Here is a 17,247-nt window from a genome sequence, read left to right as displayed (position 1 = left end):
GGTGGAACAACAATATGAACTAACCAGTACCTCCAGAGCTCATGTCTCAGCTGCATATGTAGCAGAAGATGGCCTAGTCGGCCATCATTGGGAAGAGAGGTCCTTTGGTCTTGCAAACTTTATATGCCTCAGTACAGGGGAATGCCAGGGCCAAGAAGTGGGAGTGGGTGGGTAGGGGAACAGTGTGGTGGGAGGGTATAGGGAACTTTCAGGATAGCATTTGAAATGTAAATAAAGAAAATATCTAATAAAATAAAATAAATAAAAGCTTTATCTTTAAGTACTTTTAAAAAAAGAACATATGTGGTAACAGAAATTAAAATCTAAAATTTCAAAAGCATCTATGTGCTGTTCCTCTTTAATGGTGGAGTCACTGACTGTCTTAGAAACTCCAAGACAGCTCTAGAATGTAGCACATGAGTCTATTTTCACTACTTCCCAAAATTTCATACTGCAACATCACAAGAACCTTTCAATAGCTAAAGAATCATAAACTTAGCCCATTTGTCTATTGATGTTTCCAGTACTAGTAAGAAATTCAAATATTTACTGTTCTGTACAAGTGTAGTGGTTAAGAGGTAAAGCCCTGAAGGCAGCTGGCCTTGGTAACCTTGGAAACACTATTTGACCTTTAAATTTTTTCTCTTTTATTTTTCTGAGATTATAATTATATAACTTCCTCAAATTTCCCATCCCCTTTCCTCCCTCCCAATGCTGATTCTCAAGTTGGGGGATGCTTTAGTGCACTCTGTATTCAGATGCCAATTACTGGGCACAGACATCTGGGTACAGTCTGGAATTTTTAAATTGTCATTATTATGAAGTATTTCTTGACTCAAAATTTTGTAAAAGCTTGCTCTCCATCATCTCTGATTGGTTAATGGAGAGCTGACTCAGTCAATAGCTGGGCAGGAGAGAGGAGGCTGGACTGCTGGGCACAATGAGGGGGGGGTGGTCTCTGGTAGAGGCCAAAGAGAGGAGATTTGCCTTGAGCGATTCACACAGGGCATTCACCATGAGCAGGGGAGGTGCCATGAGGACACAGAAGAAGAAGGAACCAAGATGAAATCAAGATGGCAGAAACAGGACAAGTGGTTGGAAAGTAGGCTGGGAAGTAGAACAGGCCAGCAGAGTAGGGTTAGAATAGCTTAGAACCTGCCCAGCTTAGTGTCAGAAACACTAAGCTTGAAATAAATATACAAATATACCAAGTCTCTGTGTCATTCATTTGGGAGATAAAAGAGATAATAGAATAGTCACCCAAATTACCTTACATTCCCCCCCCCCCCTCTTTCTCTCTCTCTGTATGTGTGTGTGTGTGACCTGTTATGGCTCATGGCTCAAGTATTTTATTTCTATTATCAGGATAGTAGACTTACTGGTTTAACCATATAAATATATACATATATTTAGTTTTATATATAGTTAAGCCAATAATATATATACAAACGCAAGCATAGCTATGCGCTGTATATACATGTGTATGCTTATATATCCATATATAAATTGTTTACAACACCGTCTGAATCTTCTTATGTGCTATAGAAGTAGGTGAAGTTGTTTGATAACAGTTGATAGCATTCCCACTAGTCATCATCACTACAATTACTCTATTACCACGAAGCACTTAACTAAGCCACTGGAGAGGCAGGTTCCAGGATGAGCAAAGTCTACTGAGAAAGTACTGAAAAAACGGAGAACCCAAGATGGAAGAAAGGATTTTCCTTCTCTAGAAATCCCAGATTTGCATCAGTCTTTATTCTTTGTGTAAAATGTACCTCCTAATTATGTGTGTGTATATATATATATATATATGAATCCTAGACCCACAAATGAGAAAAAACCCTTCAACTCTGTCTTCTAAGTTTGGCTTATTTTGTTTAAAATAATGATCATCAGTTGTATTCCTCAAGCCCGATTACCTGAGCTCAGTCCCTGAGACCTACATGAGGGAAGGAGAGAGTTGACTTTTACACATTGTCTTCTGACTTTCACATGGAGGTATTGTGTCATGTTCATGCATACACACAATCAGTAAGTAAATGGAATTTAAAAATTAAGAATGTGGAAACTGATACAAAGATAGTATCGCAAGCCAACATTCACAAAGGAGGAACATAAAAGAGAAAAACTAGAGCAAGTGCTTATTTGAAATGAAACCCCTATTTTGTATGCTTAATAAAAATTAATTAAGAGAAAAAGAAAATGTAGATTTAATACGGATATCCAAATACAGGTAGTGCCTGGAATATACTAAGTGCATAAGTACTAAAAGAAGGAAGCTAGAGAGAAGGATGTGTCTAAAGGTCATTTTATAGTCAAACTGGAGAGATATATTTCTGACTTGTAAAATTTTGATGGAGTAATCCAGCTCCTTTCACAGTGCAAGGACAGCCATCTTCCTAACCACACGAGCCATCAATATTTCTCCACTTACTGATCTTCTGTTCTTTTTTTTTTTGTTGTTGTTGTTGTTTGAGACAGGGTTTCTCTGTGTAGCCCTGGCTGTCCTGGAACTCACTCTGTAGACCAGGCTAGCCTCGAACTCAGAAATCCACCTGCCTCTGCCTCCCGAGTGCTGGGATTAAAGACGAGCGCTACCACTGCCTGGCCTGATCTTCTGTTCTTATAGGGGGATGATTCTGCCTTAGGATGCAGGACTGTGAAGTTAAAGGATGTCTTTGCTTTCTGCCAAGCCTGCAGCCTACTGTGGATGCCATTTTGTCAGGATGGCAGATTTAGGGCTCTGGCATTGGCAGTGCCTTGGCACTTCCATCTGTACTTCTGCTGGACCATTCTGTCTTAATCCATCATCTGTACAAAGAGCAGCTGGAGCACGTGGGAGGCTCCATGTGTTCAGTTTTGGCTACCTTACTTATTTAGGCCTCTCTGATTGTTGGCTAACAAACTCCATATCAATCATGGCAAATTAGAGTGTCCTACAGTGAGAAATGGTCAAGGCCAAAGTAGCCCTGGCAAGAATGACATGTAGATAAATTCCATTAGTACACTGTCATTTCCCAGGTATGCTAGCCACAATCCTAAGTGATATGTAACCTTTTACACAGAAGTCAGCATACTTTAAGTCAGGAGGGCAACTGCCATTCTTGGTTAGGCTTATTTCACATGCAAAAACTCAAGTACAAATATGTAAACTGTACAGAAACACAGTTTTTGTGTGTGTGCTGTTTTGCTGCATTTATTCATACAATTAAAACTATTTTAACAGATAAAATTATATGCATTTTCCTATGTTCAGCATGATGTTCTAAAGTGTGTTTATATTATATAATCTCTAACCCTAGGTAATTAACATGTGCCCTACCAAACACAGTCATCACTTTGGGACTTTGAGTAGTTAGCATTCATTCAGCATTTTTAAAGTTCACAATGTCTTGGTATTCATATTGTACAGTTATAGGTTTATTTTATGAACACTGCTAACTGAAGTTTTGAATCATTTGAACAATATTTGCTTGAGCCTTCTCCCTCCCTAACCACTCAGGTCCCTACCAGTCATCATTCTATTCTGTGTCTTGGTGAGGTCAACTTAGAGTCCACATATAAGTGACATCATGTGGCATTTATTTTTGTATTTAGTTTACCCCACATATAATGTCCTGAATGATCCCATCCACATCACGATTGACTTCCTAAGTGTTTATACCACATTGGACATTTGGAATGATCTGATATATTGAATATTGTAAATGAGGCTGCAAGAGATGTGTGAGTACAGATTTCTTCAATGTATTGACTTTATTTCCTTTGGGACAGATGGACCACATGGCAGTTCCATGTTTACATTTTCAAGGAATATCCACAATGTTTTTCCATAGTGACTTCACTAATTCTCATCTCTACTAACCCTTGTTATAAGGTGTCCTGTTCTTCAGATCATTTTTTTTTTCTTTTTGGAAGGCCCATCTTAATAGGGGTTGAAGCATTATCTCATTGCTAAGCAATTTTTATTTCCATGGTGAATAATGATGCTGAAAACTTTGTATGTGTTCTTTTCAGAGGATCTGACAATGTTTAATCCAAGGGCTATTGTGTTATTTATGTATTTTACATATGAATCACTTGCCACATGTATAATTGCATATATTTTCTTCAGTTTTGTGTATGATTTTTTTCTATACAACTGTTTCCTTTGTTAGGCATAAGGAATTTAGTTTGTAATCCTCTCTATATATCTTTCATTGACTATGCTTTTGGGGTCATACCTAAAAAATCAACAAGTCCTTTGTCATAAAGTTTTCCTTTGTTTTCTTCTAGCAGTTTCATAGTTACAGGATTTACATTAAGTCTTTAATTTGCTTTGGGTGTATTACTCCATAAAGTGTGAGCTTAGAGTCTAATGTCCTTGTACTGTTGGTAGGTTTCCAATGTACCCAACAGCATTTACTTTGTATGCATGTCTGTGCACCATGTGCATACAGAACCTTTCGAAGTCAGAAAGAGTGTCAGGTACCCTGAAACTAGGATTACAGATAATTGTGAGCCATTATGTGGCTTCTGTGAGCTCATGAATATTCAGAGGTCATGTCCAGAAGACACTGTTCTGACCTTCTTAACATTATTATTTTAAAATTCTGTAGCAATTGTACACTGCTTTCTTGATTCATTTTTCAGAGAGCCTTTGAACAGTGTATATAAATGCTATTGATTTCTGTATACTAACTATACATACCGTAGCTTACTGAATGGGCTTAGTGTCACAAAATTAGGTAGCATGTGTTCCGCAAAGAGGCACAATGTAATTTTTTCATTTACAGTTTGGACACCTTTTAATTCTGTTTGTTATCTACTGTAGTTAGGACTATGCTAAGTAGAAGTGAAGAGACCTGGCATCTCCCTGTGAAGTATGAATATGTCATATGATATTTTTACTGTATTCAGGCAATTTACTGGTCATTTTTATAGTGAAATAATATTGAATATTGTTAAACACTTATCTATTAAAACAATCATATTTTTTCTTTCTTTCTATTAATGTGATGTACTGTGTGTATTGATTTGCGTATGTTGAACCATCCTTACATTCTTGGATGAATTCGCTTTATCTCTGGGATGACCATTTTAAAACTAAAAAAATTAATTAAAAATGTAATTACATAATTTTCTCCTTCCCTTTCTTCCTTCCAATCCCTTTCAGGTCCCTACATCCTTATACCACTTAAACTCATGGCCCAGTTTCTTCAAAAAAAATTATACATACATACATACATACATACATACATACATACATACATACATATATAAACAGAATTTGCTGTATCCGTTTGGTGTTGTTATGTGTATATGATTTCAGGACTGACCACTTGGAAGTGGATAATCAATTAGTGGGCTCATCTTCTATCTTTCATTAGTTCTTTCTTTATGGGTGGAACTTTCTGTGATGAGATTTTTCTCTTCCATGCTAACAAGTCTTTTTGTATTGTCCTTGTTTAGATCTTGCCCAGGCAGGCTTAGAGTTGAAATATTCTGGATGTAGCTTCCCCATCTTTTCTAGAGGACACAATCCCACAGCATATCTCCTGCTCCTCTGATTCTTACAGTCGTTCTGTCCTTACTTCTATGATGTCTCTGGAGGGACATTAGCTGCAAGAGTTGTGTTATAGATGTATTCAATGGGGATATGTATCCCATGGTCAACTGATCTTTGAATTTTAATCAGTTGTGGCTTTTTCTAATTGTCACTGTCCATAGCAAAAGAGATGTTTGATGAGGTCTTGAAAGCTACACTTATCTGTAGGAATAGGAATAAGTTTAATTGGGGAGCACTTAAGAGGCCCTGTAGATACCTAGTGCAGATAGTATAGATAGTTTGAATTTGTGAGAGTAACACTAGTAATGTCTCTCAGTAGTGGGGATATGGAGCCTGAACTAGCCATCTTCTATAACCAATCAAGGTTCCTAGCAGAGTGTCTGGGACATGAACCCAGCCAGAAAACCTTTGACCTATTAATCTGTCCTTGCAAGATATCCTGGTGTAATAGTGGGGCCGAACTTGTTGGAGTGAACAACTTGAGGCTCAGGCCTCAAATGGGATCCCATGCTTGACACTGCCTGGATGGTCAGGAACCAAAGCAGGATAGTCCAGAGACCATGGACAAAATCAAACAAGACTGGCAAAAAAATGGCATGGTGTCTAAAGATTTTCTGCTATACTCATAGATCAGTGCCTAGCCCAATTGTCATCAGTTAGGCAATCCTCCAGCAACTGGTGTGAGCAGATGCAGAAACTCATAGTCAAAAACTGGTGGGGAGCCAGGGGAACCCCACAGAAGAGGATAAATAAGAATTGTAGACACCAGAGGGGTCCAGAACACCATGAAGCAGGGCTCATAGGGCTCACAGAGACTGAAGTGACAAACATGGACCCCATATGCATTTGAGTTAGGTCCTCTGTATATATGTTATGATTGCACAGCTTGGTGTTCCTGGGGGACTCCCAACAGTGGGAGTGGGGTGCATCTCTGACTTTTTTACCTGCATTTGTGACCTATTTTCTCCTACTGGGTTACATCATCCAACCCTGATATGAGGGTTTGTGTCCACTCCTATTGTATCTTGTTAGGCCATGCTTGGTGGATATTCCTGGAGGCCTGATCTTTTATTTTTAAAGGGAAACAGAGCAGGAGTGAATCTGGGCAAGAGGGGAGGTGGGATTGGGACTGGGAAAAATAGAGGGAGTGGAAAATTCAATCCAAATATACTGTCTGGGAGAAGAAAAAAAAAAGAAACAAAAGGTTAAGTTTTGAAATTTAACTGGGAATTATGTTGTTCTACTAAAATGGTAGTAGCAAGTTCTTCCTGAAGATCCATGATTTCTTTTGCTCTGGATAGTTGTCTATGTTTCTAGTACCAGGATGATCTCCCTTGTGTCGAGTTGGACCCAAGTCCAATTAGAAAGTTGTTCTAATGGATGCCACATTTGCACCTGTGCACATATCTTGGCATGCTGGTCATCATTGTGGTTCATAGATGTCATAGCTAGTAGAATTACTGGATGATTCTCTCACTTGGCAACATGCTCAGAACCTTCTGGTACTTGGAAAGCAGTCCCAGGACGGAGGCCTTCAGGTTAGACCAAGCTTATGTGCAAAGTATATGCCATCTTCAGCAATAGGGACTTATCATCAACTGCTAAGATGCCACCAAGGGAAACAGAAATAACCTACATTGTGTTGGAGTTTCTTGGACTACAATGACCAACAACTTGAAAAAAGCTTTCTCATGCCTGATACCAGGTTTTTGTTAGACAGTGTGTGGCTTTTGTGGGGAGCATTGCCAGCCCAAATGACATACTGCACACTTCTGTGTATTATGTAGTTTTAGGTATATATAAAATAATATAATTCCCCATGACCTTTTCAAACATATTTACTATTATTTGGCTCCCTCTTTCCCTCTCCTGTATTCACTTCTTTCCTGATTACACAGTTAAAGCCTCCTTCCAGTTTTCCCTATTTCCCTCTTCATATCTCCTGTATCCTGATATTCTCCTCTCTAGCCCCAGTCATGGTCTCTGTTTACTTTCCTGGAATCTGTGGTACTGAAGATGATCTTCAGGTAATCTGAAGATGTGGAATTGCTGAACTCAATTTGGTGATAGCTAGTTAAGGGAGGTCCACATCTCTTTTCATCAGCAGGAGTGGCCTGGCAATCTCTTTTGATGCACTGTGTTTGTTGGTTTTAACACTAGGGTCACTCTGGCCTCATAAAGTAGGATTACAAATATGTTCTCTCTAATTTCTAGGAAGAGTCTGAACAACTGATATTCATTTTTTCTGTTAACATTTGGTAGAATCCAGCAGAGAAGGAACTCAGTTCTTGATCTTTTTCTTTATTGATTGTCTTATGTTTTTACTACTGTGAACAGACACCATGACCAATACAAGTCTATTAAAAAAGGATAACATTTAATTGGGGGCTGGCTTAAAGGTTCAGATATTCAGTCCATTATCATCAAAGTGAGAGAATGGCAGAGTCCTCACAGACATGGTGTAACAGAGCTGAGAGTTCTACATCTTCATCTGAAGGCTGCTAGCAGAATACTGAACTCCAGGCAGCTAGGATGAGGGTCTTAAAGCCCACACCCACTGTGACACACTTACTCCAACAAGTCCATACCTTCTAATAGTGCCATTCCCTGGGCTGAGCATATACAAAGCATCACATTGATGATACACTTTTGTTTTTGATTCAGTCTCCTTTTCATTCTCTATATTTCCTATTTTCTTATGACTACATTTTGGCTTATTTTATGTGTTAAAAATTGTATATATTTCTTTTAGATTATACAATTTGTTGGCTACACTTGTTCATAATATCTTCTAATTATCTATTGTCTTTCCCTTTTATTATTTGTAGTGTCCCTCTTTTGACTTTTGGGGTCCTCTTTCTCTTCTTTTTTTAAAAAAGAGATAAAATCCTGTATTGTTTTTGCAAACAATAGCTATTAAGCTTTATTGATTTTTCTAATATCTCTTTCATTTATCCCCCTATGATATGTCCTTTATATGTATTTTCCTAATTTCTTAAACCATAACATTATGCTTTAATTAATAGCTTTCCTTTCCATTGACTAAAGTATTATTGCTATAAAAATTCAATCTTGTACTGGTTTCATTCCATTGAGTTTTGGTATGTTGTTTTCCAGCATTCTCTCTCTCTCTCTCTCTCTCTCTCTCTCTCTCTCTCTCTCTCTCTCTCTCTGTATTAGTGCGTGTGTGTGTGTGTGTGTGCGCGCGTGTGTGCGTGTGTGTTGGCATGTGTATGTGCATATGCAAGTGAGGACTGGAGTCCATCCTGAAGTGTTTCCCGTAATCACTGTCTTCCTTACTTTTTAAATGGTGTTTTCCACTGAACCTGGAGCTCAGAGATTGGCTTGATTTGCTACCCAAAGCCCTCCAGTATTTCACCTATCTCTGTCTGCCACACTGCCAGCTGGGCTTGCAGATGTACAGTAAGTTTTGACACAGGTGCTGGTGATCCAAAGTTAGGTCATCATTTCACCTCCTAAACAATCTCCCCAGGCCTCAGAGAATTAAAAAAAAAACAGAATATATGTATATGTGTACACACACACACACACACACACACACACACACACACACACACGCGCGCGCGCGCACACACACACACACACACACACACACACACACACACACATATATGTATATATTCTTTCTTTTTTTAAATTACGTTATTTATTTCATTTACATTTCCAATGCTATCCCAAAAGTCCCCCACACCCTCCCCCACCCACTCCCACTTCTTGGCCCTGGCGTTCCCCTGTACTGAAGCATATAAAGTTTGCTAGTCCAATGGGCCTCTCTTTCCACTGATGGCCAACTAGGCCATCTTTTGATACATATGCAGCTAGAGACACGAGCTCCAGGGTACTGGCTAGTTCATATTGTTGTTCCATCTATAGGGTTGCAGTTCCCTTTAGCTCCTTGGGTACTTTCTCTAGCTCCTCCATTGGGGGCCCTCTGATCCATCCAATAGCTGACTGTGAGCATCCACTTTTGTGTTTGCTAGGCCCCGGCATAGTCTCACAAGAGAGAGCTATATCAGGGTCCTTTCAGCAAAATCTTGCTAGTGTATGCAATGGTGTCAGCATTTGGAGGCTAATTATGGGATGGATCCATGGATATGGCATTCTCTAGATGGTCTATCCTTTCGTCTCAGCTCCAAACTTTGTCTCTGTAACTCCTTCCATGGGTGTTTTGTTCCCAATTCTAAGAAGGGGCAAAGTGTCCACACTTTGGTCTTCGTTCTTCTTCAGTTTCATGTGTTTTGCAAATTGTATCTTATATCTTGGGTATTCTAAGTTTCTGGGCTAATATCCACTTATCAGTGAGTACATATCATGTGAGTTCTTTTGTGATTGGGTTACCTCACTCAGGATGATGCTCGCCAGGTCCATCTATTTGCCTAGGAATTTCATAAATTCATTCTTTTAATAGCTGAGTAGTACTCCATTGTGCAAATGTACCACATTTTCTGTATCCAAAATATATGGAACGCTTCACGAATTTGCGTGTCATCCTTGTGCAGGGGCCATGCTAATCTTCTCTGTATCGTTCCAATTTTAGTTATGTGCTGCTGAAGCGAGCACTATATATTATCTTTATTGACCAATTTGTTGTTATGAAGCATGTTGCATAGTTTAAATGTACTTGTGAATATTCAGATTTTGTGAATTTTTAGATTATTCTCATGTAGATTTATATAAATCTGCTCAGAAAAAAACTGGATATGATTTGAATCTTTGTTGTTGTTGTTTTTTTTTTTTTTTTTTTTTTTGAGACAGGATTTCTCTGTATAGTCCTGGCTGTCCTGGAACTCACTTTGTAGACCATGCTGGCCTCAAACTCAGAAATCTGCCTGCCTCTACCTCCCAAGTGCTGGGATTAAAGGTGTATTCCACCACGCCCAGCTATGATTTGAATCTTAAATGCTAAGAATCATTTTGTGGCCTAGTAGGATCTATCCTAGACAATGTTCTGTACATGTTATTGAAGGTGTATTCCACTGCTGTAAAACAGAATCTCTTATATGTGCCTGTTAGGTCTATCTAGTCTAGATTAAAGTCAGATGTTTCCTTATTGGTCTTATTTCTGCAGGATCTGTCCACAGCAAGAAGTAGGGTACTAAGATAGCCTGCTATCTATGCCACTGAAAACTCTCTCTTCAGATCTTTTAATATTTGCTTCATGTATTTAGGTGCTCCTGTGTTCAGTGTTTGCAAATGTTGTACCCTCTTGCTGAATGAGCCCTTTTGCTATAGTATAATGATCTGCTTTGTATCTTTTTACATATTGTGGTTTAAAGAGCATTTTGTTCAAGTATGGCTATAAATGTCTGAGCATCCAACAATCAAAATCTGAAATGCTCCAAAAGTTGAAGCTTTTAAAAGCATTGGTTCTCAAGAGATTTGGAAGGATTTCACACTTTTCAGACGACAACTGGAAAGTGTATGAAAATATTCCCAAGTCCTCAGTTTTGGATATGATGATTACCCCGTGCACCCTTTCCATTTTGATTTTTATTTGCATATAATATTCTTTTATCTTTTTACTTTCCACTACATTGTACTTCCTGTGAATTTGGATCCCTGAGTCCTTTTAGTTTGGCTGATATGTATAAACATGAAGGGCTGACCATTTCGTATTAGATAATTGATTAAGGAGCTCCTCTGGGGTAGAATGCTTCTGCTCCTCTTATCCATCATCGAAATTGTTTGAGGCTCTTCATCTAGGGATGAGGCCTTGTGAGATTTCCCCCACTCACACTGGCATGTCAGCTGTATTGTCATTATCCAGGACTTGTTTAGACAGACATATTGTTGGAATTTCATAGATGCAGTTTCCTTGTCATATATGGAAGATACTATCATGTAGCAGACATCCTAGTCCTCTGGCTTTTACAATCTTTCTGCCTCCTCTACCATAATATTCTCTGAGTTGTAAATGTAATACACAGGACCAGGCACCCCACAGTTAACAGTTCTCTGCATTTGACCAGTTGTGGATATTTGATATGATTCTGTCTGCCACCAAAAAAAAAAAACAAAAACAAAAACAAAAAAAACCAAAAAACTCTTTTGATGAGGGGTGGGAATTACACTTCTCTGTGGGTGTAAGGATAATTATTTAGAATGCAATTAGAGGTCATCCTAATTTAGCAGAGTGGCAGTAACAGATTCTCCTGTGGGCTGCATGGACTTTCCAGCTAAGGTAAGTTGGCTGTTTACCTACCAGTCATGGTTTTCCCATGGACCAAGCCTTAAGTCCAATTAGATGGCTTTTGGGTATCTCCAAGACATAAGTGCCACTATTTTACCCTTGTGAGCACATCATTCCACATGGGCTATTGTTGTGGTCCATGGGTATTACAGCTGGGTATAATTATAAACTTCTATTCTCCCTTGGGAGCTTGCATAGCACCTTCAGCTACTGTGAGAGCTAATACTCAATATTCTGCCTGGGAGAATTCCATAGTCATAGACATTCAAATTTTTGTAGATTTTAAAAGTGACCGAGGAAATGAGGAAAACAATATAGAGAAGTTGCCAGCATTGTGAGAGTACCCTTTATTCTGGACTTTCAGCTTTCACAATGAGTGCCATGTCCTCTAGATCTGCAGGGAGGCTCTGCTTCCTTTACTTCCAAAACTTTGATTAGCTCAAGAATTACCGACTTTTGCTTTATCATACATAGATAGAAACAAATAATAGGCACTATCACTAGACACTTCCCGTGCCTTTTAACAGCTCAAGTAGGCAATGCTGTTGGTATGATAGTGTTTCGAAAACCATTCAGTGCCTCTGATAAAATACTAGCAATTGACTTCTGACCTGGTCCAAGAGCTACGTCTACCTGCTCAGAGAGCTGTTGAGACTCTGCATGGTGTTGTAGAAAAGCCAAACCATATATTCCAAAAACCACGAAGTTCACTGACACCATTTGTTTTGTTGGACAAGAAAAATGGAATCTTGAAATAGTTTCACTAAAATCCTGCTGTCAATAAAAAACTAAAGCTCACTGTAATGTCCAGGTAATTTAACAAGTCCAAATTTCTAGGCAAACATTTGTGACAAAAACAAGACAGAAACAAAAAAATCCTAAAACAATCAAATGGTCAATCTTTCTAACATGTCACCAGTCAGCAGTCATTGGATGGCATACCTTTACACTAGGAGTAGCTCAAAATCATGCAATGAACAAGCAAATGAACAAATAACCAAACTAACGAACAAACATCACTAAAGGAAATCAGGATCACTAACCTCTAATATGGACAGAAAATGTGGAATTTTTTTAAAGTTTTTTTTTTTTTCAATTCAAAAAAACTTAATTGGGTTGTCTGTCTGTCTGCTCCAGAAGAGAGTGTAAGTTGTAAAGACCGAGTATAGTAGCAACAGTGGTAAGAGAATTTTTTTTATTTAAGAAGTCACGTGCAGTACAGTGGAAATGGATGTGACTTAAAAATGTCAAAGAATCTTAACACAGGAGACTGTTCAGAGCCCGGAAGAGGCAAATTCTGAAGGAGCACACAGCCAACAATGTAACAATGTCTCCTTTACTTCAGCAGCTGTGGCCTTCATCAGCCAGCCAATGGTCCGCGGCAGTGACAGTCTACTCTGATCTGCAGCTAGTCTTGCATTTGATTCAAAGAGCTTGCACAAATGTACACATGAAGATTTGCAAGTTCAGCTAAACTGTGGCTTTGTATCAAATTGTGTTTAGCTTTTCCTTCCTGAGGAAATTGCAATTGTTGCTGAGTAGCCTCTGTGTGTGTGTGTGTGTGTGTGTGTGTGTGTGTGCGTGTGCGCGCGCGCGCGCGTGTGTGTAAGCACTGGAGTGTAAGCTGTGAGCGATTTCAATTCTCTTGGGCAGGGAGTCAAATGTTCTGCTTCTTCAATGCTAAATACTCCCCAGTCACTTCATTGTAAGGCCAAGAGAAAGGTTTAATAGCTATCTTCTCATGCCTTGTGCCACTGGGACTGAGATAAAATAAGGGTAGATCAGATTCTCTGCCCAGTAAATCCTCTTATTCAAGCAGGCTCTCTGGCTCCCTTCCTTTGCCTGAGAGGCTGAGTTTATTCAGAAGGCCCAAGGCAGTACTTATTTAGCCAAGCTGTCCAGGTAGTCAGAGCACACCCTGCAGGTTTCTTTGAAGTATGGGTTACCACTGTGGGATAAACAGTTCTGGACACAATAAATTCTCTAAGCTTTAACATTTCCTAAAGACCTGATAAAACGGTGGCACTGGCCCCGTGCACGCGATCCCAAGTGGCCTTGCCTCAATATGAGGTTGATATGTTTTGACAGGAAAGCCTAAAAGGGAAACCAGGAAGCTGACAGGTCAAATGGTACAGTCTTTACCCTCATCCCTCCCCTGAGTATATGCAGCTGTGAATGGGGCTGTTAATGGCCATATGTGGAGTCATAGGAGTGTGACGTTCAGTTCAGCCACTGTCGTTATTTGCAGATGCACAGAAAGCCAAGGACAATCCAGCTAGAGGTAAATTTTTTTTTTTTAAATCACTGCTAGTTACCATACAGACCACTCAAAGAGGGTCCTGCTCTCATTATACTCCAGGGAGCACAGAGGAGTCTTTGAAGGAGAAACAAGTAAGAGCTTTAATTCTGTGACACATGCAAAGCCCAGAAACACAGAAGTGGATCCAGAAAGGAAGCTCTGACTTGCTGAGAACCTAATGTGGAGACTCTCATCAAAATCTTCCTTTTTGTGTTCTCATGACATCTGAGAACTAGAGGGGTCCTGGAAATCACTGAACCTGATCCCCGTTGAAGTGTAGGGATGAGAACCTGCAAGAAGCTAAGCAACTAGAAACACCAGCTATTGCCTCCCCGTCCCGTGTCCCCGTCCCCCGTCCCCCCCCCCCCCCCCCCCCAGTTTGTGGGAGATGACTGCTCACTGAAGGCAGTGAAGCTGGGGGCCTCTGAGTCTGTGCTGAAGTGTACTCCAGCACTCGGAGGCCCTGACACGCCATTCTGGCTGCCGTTGAGCAAGTCGTGTCTCACTGACACCGGAAGTGAACGCAGCTCCTTTCCCTTTCAGAGGAGCCCTGGCTTGCGGCTGCTCACTAATTTTGAGATCCCGAGGGAAGATCACTGGTGACTAGACGACTAGACTGAGGATTAGACGGCTCTCTGCTATGAACCCATCAGCTGTGCTCAGCCCTGGTTCTCAGCAATGCCCCTAACATGAGAGGGAAAACAAAAACAGGACCCAGTGAGAAGATCGCTGTCCATCTGTTTATAGAAAAATGGAACCTTGAGGACAACGTTTAGCCAAACTGTGCCTCAGTGTCCTCAACTGAAAGGTGAATGGACCTGTAAACTCAGTATCCTGTGTTCGTTGGCGTAGCCCTGTTCCAGCTCACTGGGTTGCTATGTCACTCATGCAGACAACACCTGCAGAGTATACATCAATTATAAAATGCTTTCTTTCCTTTTAGGTATACAAAACAATGTTTTTCATTATAAAATTTTCATACATTTGTCATCATTCTTTGGTCACATTGATCCACCCTTGCTCTCCTTACCCTGGCCCAAATCGGTCCTCCCTCCAAATAGTTTCCCATATTTTCCTTTTCCACTTTTATGTGCACTTAACACTTTGACGAATTTTTTATTATATTTAATAATTATATTGTTTTCTGATGCTATTTTTTGCTCACATTTGTTAATGATTCATTGACCTTAGATATCTTTTTGTTTTAAATGGGCAAAATCTCAATACATTTATAGGAAGATAAAGAGAATGATAATATTCCCTGAAACTAGGAAGAAAAGAAGAAAATACATTAGTAACTCAATGGGTCAATCAGCAATTCATGTCTGAACACATATGAAAATGATATACATAGAAAACAGAAGGGAGCACAACCCAGTTCCAGACTAAACCACTGCTTCATGTCAGAGCCAGTCCACTCTAGACAGAGTTTTACTTTCTTCCTTGTTTTATCTGAGGTCTTCTGACTTTTGAGGCACATGCCTTCTATCTATGCTTTCTCCTCTTTCTAGGGCTGATAAGCAAGGAAGGGAGATATAGAAGTTATGTCCGGTTCCCTCTAGAAGAGTTCGTACAGGGATTCTCAATGGAATGTCATAATTCTCAGATGAGGACATTCGTCCTGCGATGCCAAAGTTGGTGAAGGGTAGTTTCTACCAGGTTCTGTACTCCCTGGCACTAAAGGTATGCTAGGAACTTTAGGAAGTCATTTTTAAATCCAATGGCAACCTTGTCTTGTCTTGTCTAGGAGAGATCAGTGAGGAGAGCCAGATGCGCTGCTCTCTAGACCTAAGGTTTGCAGCCACCCTGATATATTATGCTGCATCTCATCAATGTTACTCTCCCTTCTCCTGAAGTCTTGGTAGTTAAGGGCTCCTCTGAGGCTGGGTTGATGATTTTTAATAAATTTAAAGTATGACAACTCATTACTGCTATATCCTCAAAATTATGATCACTTTCTCATCATAAGGCCTTTCCTGAGTGGAAGCATTTCCACTCAGGACAGCATTTGAATTAAATGTCTGAGCCATCGCGCTGCTCTTCAGGACGCTAGTTGGTATTTTTATTTAGGCCTTGGATAAAGGAGAGCAGAAGGCATGTCAGAGGTGAGGTGGATGAGTTGGAGAGCAACTATTGAAAAGGAAAGGACAGAATGGGGACTAAGATACTGGGATTAGTCTGTCCTGGTAACAGCAATGGGTTCAGTCACAGAAATGTTTACTTTAGCACTCTCATAAAATGATAATGTCTAAATGTTAAATCACTCGACTGGCTCACTTGGATATGCAAGCTTTATGTCCTTGAAGCAGTCTCCCTCCAGAGCTGTCTGTCTGATTTTTGACCTCGGTAGAGAGAAAAATGAAATAAATGAAGGTAAGGTTGCAACTGAGCTAGCTCAATGTGACGTGACTTCTACAGGGGCAGAGACATCAAATTTTTGGGTCAAGTATTTTGTTCATCTCTGGCCTTTGCAGTTCAGCTGTAGCAGCAGGAGGTACCAGCTAGAGGGTTCTGTTCCTCTCTGATCTGAGTCTGTGGCAGTGCCCTCACTAACAGTTGGCCTCCTTTCTGAATACACACAACTCACAGCATATTTTTTTTTCTGAGAGTACAGTAGCTATTCTTAACATGCCAAGCTAACAATATCTGTTGATTTCTGACATTCACACATGCTTAAAAAAAACAGCTTTAAAAATCTAGATACTAAAAAGCAAAAAGTATCCATCTATCTATAAAAGGCAGGATCTATTTTATTTTATTATTTATTTCCTTTGCCGACTTCCACTCAGTCTGTCTCAGCTGAAACAGAAAACTGTCAATAAGACTATTTGCTGGTGAGAGCCCAGTAGGACAGGAAAGAGGAAAAAAGGCAGACAGGAAATACTTTCAGGTGTCTGACAACAAAGAACTGCTTCTGTACTCACAATAGCAGTTGGAGTGGCAGCCAGAACGCAGTAGAGCACCAGAGGGCTGATGAAACTTTCCTCCTCTGTCCCCGGGTAAGGCTTCATTAAGTCTCCGTCCTGACAGAAGAATCCTTGGATATGCACCTGAAAGGTGTCAGTGCATTCGAAGTAGTAGGCAAGCAGCACGGTCCCAGCCATGATGACAAGCTGAAAATAGAGCATGGCCACACATTAGCAGAGCTTCGGAGCAGTGCTTGCCCCTCAGAGCACACTCTCTCTG

At 40.0% G+C, this 17,247-nt stretch overlaps 1 protein-coding gene and 1 non-coding gene across 5 annotated transcripts in view; both read right to left on the bottom strand.

Moving 5' to 3' along the window:
• Positions 1–17,247, bottom strand: part of Plppr1 (phospholipid phosphatase related 1) — a 280,800-nt gene that overhangs the window by 40,832 nt on the left and 222,721 nt on the right. For all 4 annotated transcript variants that reach the window (NM_178756.4, XM_017320250.2, XM_011250049.3 and 1 more), the window contains exon 3: positions 16,986–17,174. In NM_178756.4, coding sequence (NP_848871.1) covers positions 16,986–17,174 — 189 coding nt within the window. The remainder of the gene's footprint in view (positions 1–16,985; positions 17,175–17,247) is intronic.
• On the bottom strand, positions 10,027–10,132 carry Gm22685. Its single transcript, XR_003955561.1, has one exon. It is a non-coding gene; the product is annotated as a U6 spliceosomal RNA (small nuclear RNA).

The sequence above is a fragment of the Mus musculus genome, chromosome 4, assembly GCF_000001635.26.
Source record: "Mus musculus strain C57BL/6J chromosome 4, GRCm38.p6 C57BL/6J".
In the NCBI taxonomy this organism is placed as follows: domain Eukaryota; kingdom Metazoa; phylum Chordata; class Mammalia; order Rodentia; family Muridae; genus Mus; species Mus musculus.
Note: the sequence above shows the minus strand (reverse complement) of the source record. Positions and strands in the feature narration are given on the sequence as shown.